The 17394-nt window shown below is 32.6% G+C and overlaps 1 protein-coding gene across 1 annotated transcript; it reads right to left on the bottom strand.

Moving 5' to 3' along the window:
• Positions 1–1930: 1930 nt before the first annotated feature.
• LOC130892722 (odorant receptor Or2-like) lies at positions 1931–10424 on the bottom strand. Its single transcript, XM_057798289.1, has 5 exons — positions 10304–10424; positions 8556–8655; positions 6841–6945; positions 4883–5038; positions 1931–2066 (listed from the first exon to the last, which is right to left on the bottom strand). The coding sequence occupies exons 1-5, from the start codon at positions 10348–10350 to the stop codon at positions 2013–2015; spliced, it is 462 nt and encodes a 153-aa protein (XP_057654272.1). The 5' UTR covers positions 10351–10424; the 3' UTR covers positions 1931–2012.
• Between the last annotated feature and the right edge of the window lie 6970 nt (positions 10425–17394).

Here is a 17394-nt window from a genome sequence, read left to right as displayed (position 1 = left end):
ATACCATAAGAAATCGTTGAACAAGATTTCAGTTAGTTTTAAAAACATTACAAAAGACAGGCGTGACTTTAAGACTCAAAAAATGGAAATGGTTGAAGCACGATTTTGGTTTCCTTGAATTTTTTTTCTCCGAGGAGAGGGGATGTAACATGCCATTCGGCTTTTTCTTCAAACATTTTGAATATTCCTTTGTTCACGAGTTTTTGAAGAAATTAATTTGTTATCGACCTCCCGCTTCATTCGAGAAATTCAATAAAATCTTAAAATTGAATCAAATTCTTCCTCTACCTATATACACTTAGAATCAAAGTAAATTTTAGTAAATATGTGGTGATTTTACTTTTTATATTCGCTGAGATACAGTTTGGAAGTTTTAACGTTCCAACCACCAGACTACAAATTCAACTCACTCCAAAATCTTGGAATCCAGTGCCGAACCTGTCTTTTTATATTTTGGGAGGCTTAAATTCAAATTTTCATGAAAATTGTGATTTTAATAAGTGTTTTTAAAAAAAGCTTTCAATATTACTACCCTCAGAGCTTTGGAGCAGTTGTATGAGTACGATTAACTATAAACTTTTTTGAGAATATCAACATAATTCATTTACACTGTATTTTACTCAAATACATGCTAAAATCGAAGATTTTTTAATTTTTTACGATAAGGGGTAGTTTTCACCCATAAAAAATGAAAAGCGCCCTTCGGCAAAGGATAGATTTTGATTAAGAGGGTAAGTAGAGCTAACATTCAAATTTCCATAAAAATTGACGTTGATAAACAAAATTCCACAGTTTTTTTACCGCTGGTTCCTGGCCTAAAATGATCGGTGCCTCGTTGCTTTGATTCTTCGTATGTTGTCGTTTTGTGCCCCCTCTTGAAGTATGACAAGCGCCGCCAAAAGTATAGAATTTATATCCATTTTATATCACACGCTACTACTATTTGTCGACTACGAGACGTCATCGTTCGCGTATGAGACGTATTAAACGTTGACGTTGTGCCTGGAGTTCAGACGTCGATCGGAACGTTTATAGTCCGGGAGCCAGGTGAAAATTTAGTTAATTATTTCCTTTCGAAAGATAATTGGTGATATGCATCAGAGAGTTATGTAATAAAGTCTAGTGAACGTCAGCTGCGGCTCGGTGGGTGGGATAGCCTCCCACGCTCGACAAAAAAAAGAAATTCAGTGAGTCGAGGAAAACCTGGTCAGCTTAACTCCTTCATAACAACTTCCAAAGTATCAGCTGACGGTTTTTCCACCGAGATATATACTGACATATATTTATTCACATCTACATATCAGCTATCATCAACAAATTTTTATTTGAAGGGAAATCACTGAGAATATAAATTTTTTTTTCATGTTCGAGGTGTCAACTGATGTATAATACACTATAGTATAGTCAGCTGATTATTTTGTTTTCTTGAGATATTTGGATAGATACAGTTTCATAAATTTTCGGTTGGGAGGAATTTTTTTCTATTCTCATCCCACCCACCGAGGCGCAGCTGACGTTCACTGTGCTTTCTAATAGATTCTACTAATTATCTCTTAGAGGAACTTGGTCGTGTATTTGTGTTGCCGGCTCCCGGACTATTACGCTTATGTCGGAAGCGGCATACAGCATTTAATAGAAGACCGAGGCCTAACAAATAAAGCTTTTGTCAAGAAAGCGTCAAAAACAAAGGTCATCTCATAGCCACCTTAATTTATTAAGTCACCAAACATCCAACATTCAACCAAAGTGAACGCTTATTTATATGTCAGAAATTCTATTTTCATTTGATATGCTTAGCATAAAATTTCCACGAGTTTGAATTAATCTCCGTAAATTATTTCTCGGTTGCGAATTTTTTACATAACATTTCCAAAGGGAGCATATTTTGTTTATTTCCGGAATATTTGAACAAGGAAATATTTTTAAAACATTTTATTCTACATGAGAAATAACTAGTAATGATTACATCATCAGCTAAACAGTAATTCTTTTCTTATATGAATGAATCTTTTTTACGTCGAAATCTTTTTCAACATTGTGTAATACGAGAACGATGATTGAACAATCTGAAACAAAGTTGAAAAGTTTAAATATTAAAACAAATATAATTGCTATTTTTCAAAAACTAATGATAAAACTGAACAAAAATAGGAATTTTAGTAGTTACGTTCTGAAGCAATCTCAGTAGGTTTGTTCCATCAGATTATTATCTGTAACTACTTAATCATGCATGATATGAAAATTGCGTTCCAACAGTATAAATTTCAACTAATAAACAAAAAGTTTAACGTGCCAGAAACAAATTGAACTTATTTAGTAGTAGTACCAAAAATGTATTTAATAAATATTGGAACATATGGAATTTAGGGTGATTCATTTCCGAAAAATTTATTTTTTCTGTGCTTACACAATATTAATCTAAAAAAAAATTCTCACCAAGTTTGATCTCTTAATATCAATTTTAAGTACTTACAATTTAAATATAAAGTTTTACCATTTAAAATTGGTGTAAAATTTTTTTTTTCAAATTTCTAATACTTACTTTTTACCATTATGCAAATAAGTTTAATTGACCTTGTGGGGAATTTTATGCTCTTCTTCTTCTTCTTCTTCTCTATTTTGGCCTCGACCTAAACAGTATTTGGCCAGAGCTGGTTTTCGCTTTGATTTATAATTTATGCTCTTCGAAACCGCTTTAGAGTTTTTTTGTCTAACTCGCACTGGCTTACCAATAGGAGTCGTTGAAGCACAGTTTTTGAAAAACAATTTTTCCCCTATTTGTGAACCAGTGTGAGTTAACAAAAAACTTTAAAGCGATTTCGAAGAGCATAAAATTCCCCAAAAGGTTATTTGTATTATTGTAAAGAGTAACCACTGAGCTGGAATTTCTGGAACCGCAAGCGATATTCATACTGAATACACTGTTTACACCACCACTACACCAACACTCACAATTATACTGTCCGACGCGCCTTCAGTCTCTGAAGACGATAACTTGGTTAACGAAACGCGCGTCAGACAGTGTAATTGTGAGTGTTGGTGTAGTTGTGGTGTAAACAGAGTATTCAGAATTGTAAAGAGTGAGTATTAGAAATTTTTTTACCTGCATTTTAAATAGTAAAAATATATTTAAATTGTTAAGTACTTAAAATGTACCTAGCTTAATGTTTTGCTTAAGCACCGAAAAAAATTGGTTTTGGAATTGAATAAGTTCAATTTGTTACTGGAACGTTAAACTATTTGTTCATTAGTTGAAATTTATACTTTTGGAACGCAATTTTCATATCACGAATGATCAAGTAGTTACAAACAATTTGCTGGAACATACCTACTATGATAGCTTCAGAACGTAAACTAAAATTTCTATTTTTGAAAAGCATAAAATTCCTTGCAAGGTCCATCAAACTGATATGTAAAAAATGAGGAGTAGAAATTTGAAAAAAAATTTTTTACATGGTGGTTTTACATCTGTACGTAGATTAATATTTTGCTTGAGCACCGAAATAAAAAAAATTCGAAAATGAATCACCCTAATTGAATACAAGATTTAGATCGTGTATCTTGCTTTATCAGGTTGTAAAGTATTTTTAGGATGGAAATAGAGTATTTATTCGGCGTGGAAGAGAGTGACTGGTCCAATATAGAAACAAAAATTATGATTTTCTTATATATATACAGCGGAGATCTTACAGCTTTCTTTGCCGCATCCCGCGTTTCGTATGCCACACTTTTCTATCTATTCACTCGTTTTCCTGGATAGCTCTGTCTTTCATATTTTGTTCAATTCCTTCCTTCTAGGTCCTTAAGGATCTTCCTCATTTCCTTCTATTCTGCGGTTGATTCATCAATGCTTTCTTGGGCCACCTGTTCAGCTCCATCCTCATCATATGTCCGTACCAGAGTGTCTGCTTAATCTGTATTTTCTCTGAAGTCGTGTATACTCGACCTGTTCTTCGTCGTATATCTTCATTCCGTATATGTTTTCCTCTGGATATATCCTGGACGATCCCTAATCCATTTCCACCGTCTCTATATTTTTCTATTGTCTACCTGTTAATTGCCAGCACTCACATCCATACGTGAAAATAGGTCCCACTATGACTTTGAATATTGTCATTTTTGTGTTTTGTGTTTTTTATTGTTCCATCTCTCGAAATTATGCTTCCTAGGTATTTGAATTGTTTACATCGTCTAACCCAATTTATATGCAGTTCGTGGTCTCCTTGTGTGCTTTTCTTCCTTGGATAAAAGGGAATTGTACGAAATTAATTGTAATAATTGTAAGACAAAGTATTTTCGACAAACTAAAAAGTGTGTCATGCGATTTGGAGAGGATCTAGCTCATTCAAAATTTGGACGAACAGAAGAAAGTTTTGTCTTACGCAGGAAGAGGTTTATTAGAGGAAAAATTAGTAGTAGTAGTATAAAAAGGTAGATCAAGTAAATATGCTTTAGTTTATCTTCAGTCTCTGGACATGCAGGTAGGACAGTGTAATAGTGAGTGTGTATGTGTAGTAGTAGTAATATAAACATCAAGAATTGCAGAAATGTCAACTTAGTCCATTATAATTTATAATAAATGTCGAGAAATACATGTAGCTCTCAATTAACTTTGTTTTTTATATTTTAATGAAAATAGTTTTTCAATTTTTTACTCCGGTTCGCGTATGAAATATAAACTTTAATCTTGCCTCCGCTACACAAAAATGTGCCCACTCCTGTTCAAGGGAATCTCTGTGAAATGGCTTCTAGCATAAACTAAGTAAATTTGATCAAACAACCATCTTGTACCTTTGATAAAGATCTGTTTGACCTTTTTGCTTTCTACATATCTAAGAGGCGCAAAACAAGCATTTACGTATTAATTTGTAAATTTACTAACCTTTAAAAATATCTCAAGTGATAAATTGAAGAAACTTAAAGCTTTCATTTGTATAGGTTTTTGTGTGTTTTGTATGAAAAATGCTAGATCACGTTTCATATTTTTTGTGGCATCTACCCAAGGATAGCAATATGCGGCTACAGGAATATTTTCACTCTACAAAAAATCGAATCATGATGCTTGTTACATTATAATGTAATGTAATGTGAATTGTAGGAGTTCAACGTCGTTTAATTTCAAAAGTTACATTAGTGTCGAATTGATGAATATTTACGGGGGTTGTCTAAAACGTTTCCGACTTAAGCCTGAAGATATCGGCATTTATCAATATAAGCTATAAAATATTTACGCGCAAACGTGGAGATATACTCCTTGGAATTGCAACCATTTTTACAGCTTAGTTTTTATTTGACATTGTTTAGGTGGATCGTTGGGAATATTTTTATGAAGATGGGAAAAATTGAGTTTTGAACTGTCATTAAATATTTGTTTTACAAAGACAATATACGCCTATGCAAATTTAAAAGAAGTTGCGACATTAGTAAAGAGACTCTCAATCATTATTTACAACCGTAAAATTTTGGGTAGCTGAATTAGGAATGTTACTGGGATAGACATATCAAAATTTTGTATAAGCTATCCGCCCGTTTGGCGCCGCATTTGTTCACGTTGGACTTAAAATGTAATCGAATGAATATTTTACAGACCTGCATCCACCACTACGACGGTTACTACTCAAGTTTTGAGATCGACAAATAAAAACAAACATTTGTAATTGGATATGGCTTTATTGTTCTCGAAAATGTTCTCTATGGAGATCAATACACTTTTGCATAAGTTTGAACCATTTGTCGAAGCATTCCGATTGAGGTACCTCCAAAATATGTGATTTGAACGCCTAGAACGCTTTTTGAGATGTAGAAAAACGTTGACCTCGTAATTTATTTTTGATTTGCAAGAATAAGAAGAAATCATTGGGTGTCAAACAAGAACTGTACGGTGGATGACCCATTAATTCGACGTTTTGACTGTTAAAAAACGTTTTTGTTTGAACTGATGTGTGAGAGCTCGCCATTGTCGTGATCAATACGAGCTTTTTTTGAGCGATTGTCATATTACGCGGTATCCAATGCGAACAAATCTTTTTGACAGCTAAATGCTAATAAATTATTGAATACATGCGAGTAAAACTAATGCTCAAGTATGCCTCAATCTCAATATCAGTATACGTACAGTATCGATGTTTTCTGGCATAAAAGCCGATTTTGGACGAACTTCAAGAAATAGATCGTGTGGCGAAATGCGACTACGATTGAATTCGGAAAAGCAGCGAAACACGGCACACTTCTGTTAGTTTAATCCTCGTAGAAAGTAATAGCACCTTTAAATGTCACACTTTCTGATGGTAATGTCAAATTTTATATATTCAATCATTGTTGCCATATCTCAAAACTTGAGTAGCAACCGTCGTACATTTCTGAAACGGAAAACCAGCCAAAACAGTCGATAGCAAAGGGCAAATTTGCCCCATTAAAGTCCAAAACTGTAATTAGCCGGAAAAGTTTCTCGAGATAGTCATGAGATTATGTTTATCGATTATCTTCAAAAATGTAAAACAACAGAAGAATATTGGTGTTACTGCTCGATAAGGTGAAGGGAGAAAGTGCAAAAGACGACCGCATTTGAAGGAAGATAAAGTGCATTTTCATACAGACAACGCTCCTTCTCACACTTGCTGATATCCATGGCTAAAATTCACGAATTGCACTTTTTCCTGTTTTTTAACTTTTTTTTATCAGACAAGGCCCTTATCGCGCAGGTGAACGCCTATTTTGAAGAGATAGATGGCAACTATTATTTGGAAGGGTTTCTTAGTTGGATCAAATACTTTTCCGACAACCCTATTATATCAATTCTATTTTATATTAATACTCGTATATTAATGTATTTAAACGTACCTTCCTCCTAATTTCTGATGAAAACCAGGATGGGACCAGAAGCAAATTAAAAACGGCGGCTTGATAAACAACCAGAAAGAAGAATTCGAATGTATATGGCTGAACCTATCAAAAAATTGATTCATACTCATTCCATACAAACACAATCACTCAATAAGCCGCGTGACTGACACACAGATGGTGCTGCCATTGTCAAATCCATATGACGTTTATGAAGTACCAACTTTAAAAAGACTGTGTGTAAAATTTCATGATTTTCGATTAGTCAGAAAAAAGTGACAGACATTCAAGTGAAGCTACTTTTGTTATTTTCAAAACAGTGAATTCAAAACAATTTCGTGTGTTAATTTATCATTGCTTCCAAAGGTAGTCTGTTTACAATTATGCATGAGCATTTGCCCATGACAAAGTTTTTTTTAAGTGGATGCTGCGTTTACTCACAGTCATGGATCCATCACTTCACTTCGGTATCATCATCTGAGTGGACTGCAGCTACTGAACCACGTCCGAAGCGTCTAAAGGTATTACAATCAGTTGGAAAGGTTATGGCTTCGGTATTTTGGAATGCGGATGGAATAATGTTCATCAAAAGTGAGAGAAGATCAATAGTGAATAATACATAGAGTTGTTGGATCGGTTCAATGCAAAAATCAAGGAAAAATGGCCTCATATGTCGAAGAAAAAACCACTGTTCTACCAAAACAATGCACCGATTTACAAGTCGAAGACAACGATGGTTAAATTGAATGACTTACACTTCGAATTACTTCCTTATCCACCGTCCCGATCTGGTCCCAAGTGACTACTAGCTATTCGCTGATCTCAAATAAATCCTCGCCGGTAAAAAATACAGCTGAAATGAAGAAGCAATTGCTGAAATTTAAGCTTATTTTGAGGCAAAAGACAAATCCTTCTACAAGCACGGCATCGAGAAGCTAGAGAAGCGTTGGAATTATTGTATTGCACTTGAATGACATTGATGAATAAGATCGATTTTTGCCAAAAAATCGTGTTTTTTTTTAGTTAGTCACACGATTTATTGAGAGATGTGTTAGTAGTTTGATTCGAAATATTAACCCAATATAAATTTGAAAACATCATATGAAAAATTGGTTAGGTTAGGTTATTGCTTTTCCCTACCATTTCTATATCCATCTAACCCATTTTTTACCTTGAACATTTACTTTTCTTGGATTATATTACATTTTTGGGTCGTTTCGTGTTTAGACGGCAAACACTAATTGTCTTTATTTACAAAAAAATTTCATTATACAATAATTATTAATGCTGTCAGTCCAGCCGACTTGGGTAAATCCTTACCATTAAAACCCACAAGGTATACTATAGCGATGTATCTTTTTTTCTTCTACTACTACTAAAGCGCAATGAGTCCATCACTCACTAATAATGAAAGAAATCTTTTGCCGTTGTACCTATATCAACAAATATCTCATCCAACCAAAAACCATCCAACGAATATCTCTCTCATTCTACCCCTTTAAAGAACGCATAATGGACTCGTTGGCCTCTGAAAACGATAACTTTATAATTGAAACAACAGTTATTGAGGCAATTTAAGAAATTCCATTTTATCGCTTAAATGGCAGGTAAGAGTCACTACAGGCGTTTGGGCAACAAAATTAACAGTTTTCTTTTCAAATTAAGAGATGCTTTAAAATTTATATGGGGTGTAAATCAAATCAAATGTATATTACCAAAGTTAATAAGAAGAGTGTCATACATAATCCACTTGTTGTAGCGAAAAACTGGAAAAAATATATAGTGCTGAATATATTTTCACATCTTTTTGCTATCCTAAAAATAGATTATTAGGTTATAGAGCCATTATTATAATTATTTTATCTATGAGTAATATTTTACATGAAAACTAAGGGTTTCCGTCTATTACTATTCAAATACAATCGATCAATGTTATCTTATCTGACGTCACTAAGAGTAAACATGCGTAAACACAATCATTACACACTCTATTCTATCCTACTGAAGGTAAACATACGAGGTTTGTCCATAAAATACGTTGAAAAGTGCAATAATCACTATTTTTACAATTATTCAGGTATTACAATATGGTTTCCTTCAAAGTATTCTCCTTGAGACAAGATGCACTTCTGCCAACGCCGTTTCCACTAATGATAACATTGCTGAAAGTCTTCAGTTGTGATACTGTTCAGTTGCCGTGTCTTTTTTGTCATGATTCTTTTCCCGAATCACCTTTTTGCATTTCGAAAAAATCACGCAAAAACTCACGCACAACGAACGATGTGTGAGCGGGTTTGTTCTGGTAAAGGAACCACCCACCCACTTGTACCAAATCTGGTCGAAATCGGGCCACATGAGCTCTGAGACGTCTCAAAACTTCAACGTAAAAATTTCCGTTTACTTCCTGGATGGAAGGGACAAATTGCTTGTGAATAATGCCTCTAGAGTCAAAGAAAACATTCAACATTTTCTTCGCATTGGATCTTGGCTTTGGCAGCTTTTTTGTTCTCTGTTCTTCAGCTAGCTTCCATTTGAGCTCCACATCGAATTCGTAAAACCAGGACTTGTCTTCAGTGATGACTCGATTGAGAAAGTCCCCTCTTTCATCTGCTGCCTCACAGCACTCAATCCTCTTTGCTTTTTGCTCTGAAGTTTGGTAGGATTTTCGTACACAATTTCTTCATTTCAATTTTTTGTTTTAGAATTTCGATTATCAGCTCGTCAGCTATCCTTTCGACTGTGAATCTACGGTCTTTGAGAACACAAGCGAGGATTCATTTTCATCAGAACTCGATGTCGACGGGAGTCCTGAGCGAGAGTCTCCTTTCACTCCCTCTTGGCCTTGCCTGAACCTTTTTAAACAGTTGGTTGTTTTAGCGAATTTTTTGTGAAAACTTGTTTCAAACATTCAAAGATCTCACGGCCATTCTTGCCTAGCTTTGCTAGAAACTTGCAGGCTTGGTTACAATCTATAAAATAAATTATTATTCAACTTTTATACGTATTTTCCGGACAAACCTATTATACACGTATATTTATAGGGTCTCTAGTGGGCAAACGGTGACATTATTCAAAAATTTTTTCTCACAGCGATATGAACTTCAATTACTACTATTATCTAAAATTATTTTCCTCTATACAGAAGTAGCTAAACAAATCGAAATGGATCGCCATTCATGTCATCACATTTATGATTTCTTAGTGGAAAATCCAGTGTCAATTTAGGAACAACAATAGTTGGAAGAACAGAATTGCTTGTATATAAGTTGCGATTTGAAATGCAAGTTAATGTACAAGACATAGTTATTGACAGTACAATTGATTATTATGATATATGAAGAAGTGTTGAAAGTGGAATATTTGCAGAATTGAGATTGGCTTAAGCAAACTTATCACCCGTCAAGGTAATCGATATCTTTTTGGTAATTGTTACGTCAGAATAGTGTCAAAAAATTATGCTCACAATATAGGAAGGAGAAAATATTGATTATGTTTATACTTATCGTCCATCACTACAAGAAGAAGGTGAAACCTTCAAAAAACATGATTTAGATCTATAAACCTCTGTCTGGATATTGGTGGGATTCTTTAATGACATATATATAAATATTTTAAAGACGAGTGCTTTGAAACACAGTTAATATTTTTTCATTAAATTCATTTGTTTGTACTTTTTATTTCAATAACAAATTTGCTTTTATTACTGGAATAAACCAACAATTTGTATCGAAAATATGATTTGTATATTTTCAACTTACTTGCGAATTCTCTGATAGTCTTGAACATAATTTTTTATATTTGAATCAGATCCATTAGATAGTTTGTAACAGAGAAAATCACATTGAATTCCTATAAAAGTGAACAAACCAGATGCCAGCACGTCAGTTTCAATATTAATCAAGGACTCATAAAAGATAGCGATAGTCTGGTGAAAATAAACGAGTCCATGATTTGGTTTAAAGGAAATATTGAAAGGGTACCAAGCAGCAACTGGTAATCCTCCATTTTTAGAATAAAAAATGGGAGTTGTTATTGAGGATACGCAAGCCATTAGAGATATTACTGTGAGAGCATGCTTAACCTGTAAATGAAGTGTAAATGAATAAAGTTGTTGTTACCTTGTCTTTAAAGTAAATTGGGTAAGTAATTATACAGTCTTTGGTGAGGAAAGGGTGATATTGTACATAATGACAGCACTTTCTTGAAAGTAGTTATTATCGTGATAATAAATTTATAAAGGATAAAGTTTACAATATTAACTATTATTGTAGTCACCGAAACCTGGTTGAAATAGTGGAAGCTGAGCAATTTGCACCTATTCTTGTTGGTGGTATTATTAACGAAAAATTTAGAAAAGCTGAAAAAATAATATGAAAGAGGAAGTGGATCCAAAGACGGAATATATTTGTCGGTTTCAAAATATTTGAAAGTATATCTAATGCTTCCAGTTTTCTGCCGAAACTCTTTAATCGTTGAAAGCCCTGATAACAGAAATAATGAAATAAAAATAAAAAAAGTATAGGGGTGGATTCTTTATCGATTCTTTAATTTTATCCAAAGTCTTCATCCTTTAGGCTTTACTTTTCTATAAATTGCTTCAGAAAGTTACAAAAATAGGTGATGATTCCAATTTGTTCTGACCGAGTTTGTAGTAGCTGTGGAATCTCCAAATTAAAAAAAATATTACGTTGAACAAATTAGAAGAGAATGGAAATTATTAGAACTTTTGTTTCTTGAACAATTTTGATACAGGATATATTAATAAACATAGAAAGTAGATTAGATATTTTCCTACAAATTTTTTTATTCCTACTAAGATCTAAAAAGGTAAATCGATTGAAATGCTGGATAATTTGCTCTAGTACCTAAAATCCATCCGCCATCTTGAGTTCTTCAGAAATATGTATTTCAAAAAGGAAAGTACTTTATGTCTATAGAAAGTTGGATCAAACATTATTTACAGTTTGTTGTTTGTTTTTCAAAGTTTTTGCGGCTGAACTTTCACCTTCATTGAACAGAATCTTGCATTTTTTTATGTATTGAGGACACTATTTGTGGAACTTCCTTTTAATTGTCAAAGTACTGGATATATTAAATAAGTATTTATTACTATATTTAGTATTTACTAATAGAAATAGTTTCCATGACTATGAAAATATAAAACTGGAACTATTCTTGAACAAGAACTAAACAAAGCTTAATAATTTTTGTTTCACTTCACTTGTTTTCTTATGTCTGTGTAAGAGATCGCATCCAAAATATAATTGATTTAATGTCTCGTATATGCAATCAATTTTCAGAAAAAGGATCAAATACAATACCCAGCTATCTAATTTCATATTATTCGGAGATCTTGGTGCTACATTTGATGGTAAATTAAACTTTTTTGAGCGTTAAGAACCCGGGTTTCCTACTGAGGAAGTCTAGGCAGTTTACTTAAGTTGAAACAGCATCTTTATTTTTTAATGTATTCGTTCTTCGAAAACTAGAAAATGTTTCTCTTATGTTTCTTCTATATTGGATACGTTTGACTAATTGGCAATCGCAAAAATCCACGATAAGTTGTGAAGCTAAATAGACTTAAAAACTATGTAAAATTATAAGAAATAATTGTGTTTGTTTACTTTTGTGAAAAATGCCAAACTTTTCTCTGCTATGAGCTTAGCATCTCCGTTGATTGGCTGAAATTGGTGATTGTTCAAATCGTCGAAAATTGTTTTAAACTCTTTTCTTTGTCTAAACAAAAAGTAAGCCCTAACGTTTGCCATCATGCACATATTAGCAATATATCCATTTCCTGAAAATATATTTTTATAAATAAATAACCGATAATCTTCATCCTTTAATATGGAAAATGATTGTAAAGTTGAATTTTCAAGATCTATGTTCTTAATCATCAATTTTTTTTGAACTTCAAAGGATGAAAAATAAAGTCGACGAAATTAACTGAATAAAATAATCTTGAGTTAATAGTTATAGTTAATCAGAATTTTTATAATGATGATAATGATGAGACGAATCTGTATAGATGTTCCTATCTATCCATCTAAAGAATTCTTTGTTATAATTATTCGACATACGCAATATCCAAACATGATCGACAACACGATTTTTAATTATATTTAATTTCCAAATGTCCAAATCTTTTAGAGACTTCCCGTTTATGTGTAAGGAGAATATGCGTCTCAAGTTTTGAAATATGGCAACAATGGTGTGAATATGTCAAATCTGATATTGCCATCATAAAGTTTGACATGTTTAATGGTGAACTTACTCAGAACATTTTCATGCGATGATGTTCTATGATTTTCGACGTGGATTAAACCAACAGCATTGTGACGATCAACACGCCTCAACTTTTGTTGATGAAGCAATATCACGGAGCTCGTCCAAAATCAGCTTATGTGCTAGAAAACATCGATGGTGTACGTAAACTGATATTGTCAGATCATCATGTGACATACCTTGAGATTAAGGCATTCTTGGGTATTATTTCCCTTTCTCATATATTTATTATTGTATGAAAATTTCGCGGTCTATAAGATTTGTTCCCGTTGGATATCGTATAATTTGACAATCGCTAACAAAAAGTTCGTTTCGATTGGTATAAAGAAATGATGAAAACTATTGACTATACGGATTTCTCAAGACGAGCCAAATCCAACAAAACTTGTTCGCGCACGAAGCAAATGGGCGCTTTTTTCTTCGGAATAACTGGACATGTCTTACCATTCTATTAGAGTAAGGTAGAACGGTCAATTCTAAGTGATACACCAGCATTTGTTTTCGAAAAAATTAGGGAAACCAATCGCAGCACAGCAATCATTCTCCACCACGATAATGCGAGCTCTCACCGTACAGTCTTTGTTGAAATTACATACTTTGGAGGTACTTAGCTCAATCGGAATGGAGAAAATGGTTCACCTATTAGTGTAAAAGTTTATTGACTTCAATGGAGAGTATCTTGAAAAACAATATAACCATATCCAATTATAAATATTTGTTTTCATTTGTTATCTCAAAACTTAAGTAGAAACCATAGTATTTTATTTGATATAAGAATTATTATTCTCACCTGCAAAGCTTTCAATGCTGTCACATTCAAATAATATGTATAAGTATTGGCTACAATTGAAGAAAAACATTATCGGGAAAAAGACGAACAAACAATATATGGCGAATATTTTGGGATATTTCATTTTACGCATCGGGATGTACACTCCGTTGATAAGTAAGATTTTGAGTTCTTGTTCGTAGAATTCGCGAAAATTTATAAATGACTCACTTATACTCATGTCGACAGCTCTAAAATATGATGTGAATTCAATTTTCATACCGTTATATAAATTTCTCTTGAAATTAAGTTATTACATGAAAAAGTTATGTGATAAATATTCAATTGAATATTTTGTGATTAACAAATTGAAGTAGAGAAAAATGTGATGCAGTAATTTATCGGAACATATAATTTTTGTCTATACGGATTGAAGGAAAAGAAAGTTAGTAGCTAAATTGCTATAAGTAGATACAGTTGAATATGTAAATTATGTATAACTTATACAGTGAAACCAATCAAAATCGATAGTACCGTTTGGTAAACGTAGAAAAACCCCTGCCCATTTTTCAATTGTATTCGTGCACTTCGTATTTAACATACACGTGCGTTTTGAGAAGAAAACTTAAACTTCTTGGTTTAATTAAATTACAATCAAATTTTTATTTACGTAAGACTTTCTTTGCGGTATTTACACAAATTTAGTCAATTAAAAAAAACTTCCAGCATTATTGAAATATATTTATTATTGAAAGAGTGATGACCCTACAAGTAGGCAGCACATTATGCAATTTCTTTAAAAATAGGGCACGTTTTCTGAAGTAGCATGCACGAATGGACGTAGAAAAAGTATAGTACGTTACTCGAGTTGTAAGCTGCGCGGCTTCGTGCATAAAAGTTTTCACTTCATGAGTAATGGGTTACTTATAACTCTTGTTATGTAATATACTATAACAAGTCAAGGTCGTGATTTAAAAGCAATGGCCCTAATGAATAAAAATCTAGCATTCGCTTTTTGTTATGAAATCAAAGTAAATGCAGTGAATAAAAAAAGAAGAGTAATTGATTGTGCTCCAACTTGCTGAAAATTTCAGAAATTGCTATTAGTAGAAACGTTTTCTTAAGAAGTATAATTGCATTGAGTGATGAAGGAGCTGCTTGCAAATTTTCAAAATAGGTCTATATCTGCATTATTTGCTCGAATAAGGCAAATTTTGTCTCTTCTGATGCATACACGTCTTTAGTCTTAATCAAATCCTGGCGAGATAAATGGATGTGCGTGAAAGAAAATTACATAATTTACGTGAAAATTGTACTGATTTCCTAGTCTTACATCAATTTGATCGCGAAAATGTTGAGTAATTATCAAATTACTTTTTAACTGGTACTAGTGAGAAACCAGGGACAGCTGATAATCTGTGAATAAGATGAAAGTTTTGTGAACCAAAAGGTCGTTTAAAGATAGTGAAGTTAATTGTAGGCCACGATAAATCGAAAAGTGTAATTTCAGTCGATTAACAAACACGCACCGCTAGGATCGAGACGATAAATTATAACAAACCTTGTATCTATAACATTCACCTCTTAACTCGTAACATTGATATTTTGCATGAATATCTTATTCTAAATAATGAACAGAGACAGTTGTTACTGTTAGTTGTTATAATGTATGAATTAAAAATACTCCAGTGATTCTAAATATATGTGGTTTTATTAAGTTCAAACTTTTTGGAGACTCCTGATCTAGACAAAAAAAGGTCCAAATGTCAATTTTCACCTGTATTCGGAAACTGATTTTATATCAAAAGAGATCTGAAATAAATCAATGAAAACATATAAAATGGTCTGATAAGTGAGATGTTAAAGAAATTTATCTGATAACTTGACGTGTATTTGTTGCTTTTTGTCGTCACGGATAATCCCAACAAATTTGAAGAAATAATCACGAGAAAAAGATTTTTCTGCTCTAGAGCGTAAAGTAAAAATCCTCGGCATTTGTAGACTTTACGCTTTTATTTTAATAGAGTGATTTGTTATTTTACGCGTGAATGTAGAGAAAATCTTTTTTTTTTACAGTAAAGTAACTTGATTAAAAAATAACTTTGAGTCAAACCACCATCGTAAACTCATATAATACTCATCCAGGTATTTTCGGCATGTACTTTCTACTACTGAGGATATTTGTAATTGTATTCGCGCTTCGTTAACTTTTTGTGTCTTCAGAAACAATATAGAAGTAGCATCCAATATTTTTTACAGTAGCGTGGATATTATTTGAACTCTTCGGGACAGCCTATAAAGGCTGTTAAAAAAAGGTGATACTGTTTCTAGGTTAGATAAAAAACAGAAAAATAGTTAGGGTTTGCTCGATAAAAAAATTTTGTAACGCCATTAGTATTCAAGATAAAGGGCGTTGAAGAAAAAAAGACGTTTTATACGATTTTGCCGCAACTACTGACAATATTGTATTAAAATTTTATGCGAATATGTTTTGGAAGCTGATACATCCCAAGAATTTGTTTATATGTTTGACTCTCATAGAGGGCGCTAGTTACACGGTTCGTAAAAAGTAGTATTGAACATATTTTTTCTTCAACGCCTTTTATTTTGAATACGGATGGAGTTACGAAAATTTTTTAATTTTCTATCTATCCTAGAAACGGGATAACCTTTTATTAAAACACTCTTTATGTATTGTGTTTTATGGATTTTACTATGTGCGTTATAATTGAAATATGTTGAAAAGTATTATAAAATCTAGAACGATCCCAATCCATTAAATTAATTAAAACAACAAGCACGTTCAAGGGAAAGAGTGATGAAGTTTTTATATTACATTCTATTATCCCAGAGACGTTCGCGATGTACAAACGGAGCCGTAGAAAAACTTTTTTCAAAAATGTGTTGAAATATTTTCAGGAATACTGTAAGGTAACTGGAATTCATGGCTTTCAATACTTTGGAGAAAATAGATCAAATTTTGAAAGGTACGTAATATCAATGGATAAATATTATAAGTTTGAATCTCTGGAACGTTTCATGATATTCATACTGATGTCATTATTTATTATTTACAATTACACTATTTGGAGCGCGCTTCAATAACCAAGTTATCGTCTTCAAATACCAAATGTTAAAAGTATACCTACGCTCACTGGAATCGATAATTTAGACAGTATTTAGTGAGTGTAGATGTAGTGATATTAATCGTGTGATTAGCAAATATGTTGATGAAAACGTTCTTCATGCTAAATATTATGTTATAGATAATTTTTAAGGGAAATTATTAATAAACCTGGTATTTTATTATTTGTAATTTTATCTTGCGACAAAAATATATTAGTCAAGTAGTAGTAATGCCATTAAACTAGATTTTATTTTATTATATAAAATTGTAATTAAAAATAATAAAATATACCCACAGAGGAAACCAATACCATGGAAAAAGACAAACATATCTACAATAAAAACTTTGGAGGTGTTTTATCACGTTATTAATA

This window comes from Diorhabda carinulata, chromosome 4 (genome assembly GCF_026250575.1).
Source record: "Diorhabda carinulata isolate Delta chromosome 4, icDioCari1.1, whole genome shotgun sequence".
Classification (NCBI taxonomy): domain Eukaryota; kingdom Metazoa; phylum Arthropoda; class Insecta; order Coleoptera; family Chrysomelidae; genus Diorhabda; species Diorhabda carinulata.
This window is presented reverse-complemented; position numbering and strand designations above follow the sequence as displayed.

What these genes read in the sequence shown, in the direction of transcription:
- LOC130892722 (XM_057798289.1), bottom strand. Translation starts at nt 10,350, where the DNA reads ATGGACGATAAGTATAAACATAATCAATATTTTCTCCTTCCTATATT. An exon ending in CACTCTTCTTATTAACTTTG is followed by an intron (nt 6,946 to 8,555) that starts GTAATATACATT and finishes ATTTTTTGATAG; the next exon opens with GTTCAGCCATATACATTCGA. An exon ending in CACTTGAGATATTTTTAAAG is followed by an intron (nt 2,067 to 4,882) that starts GTTAGTAAATTT and finishes ACTTTGTTTCAG; the next exon opens with ATTGTTCAATCATCGTTCTC.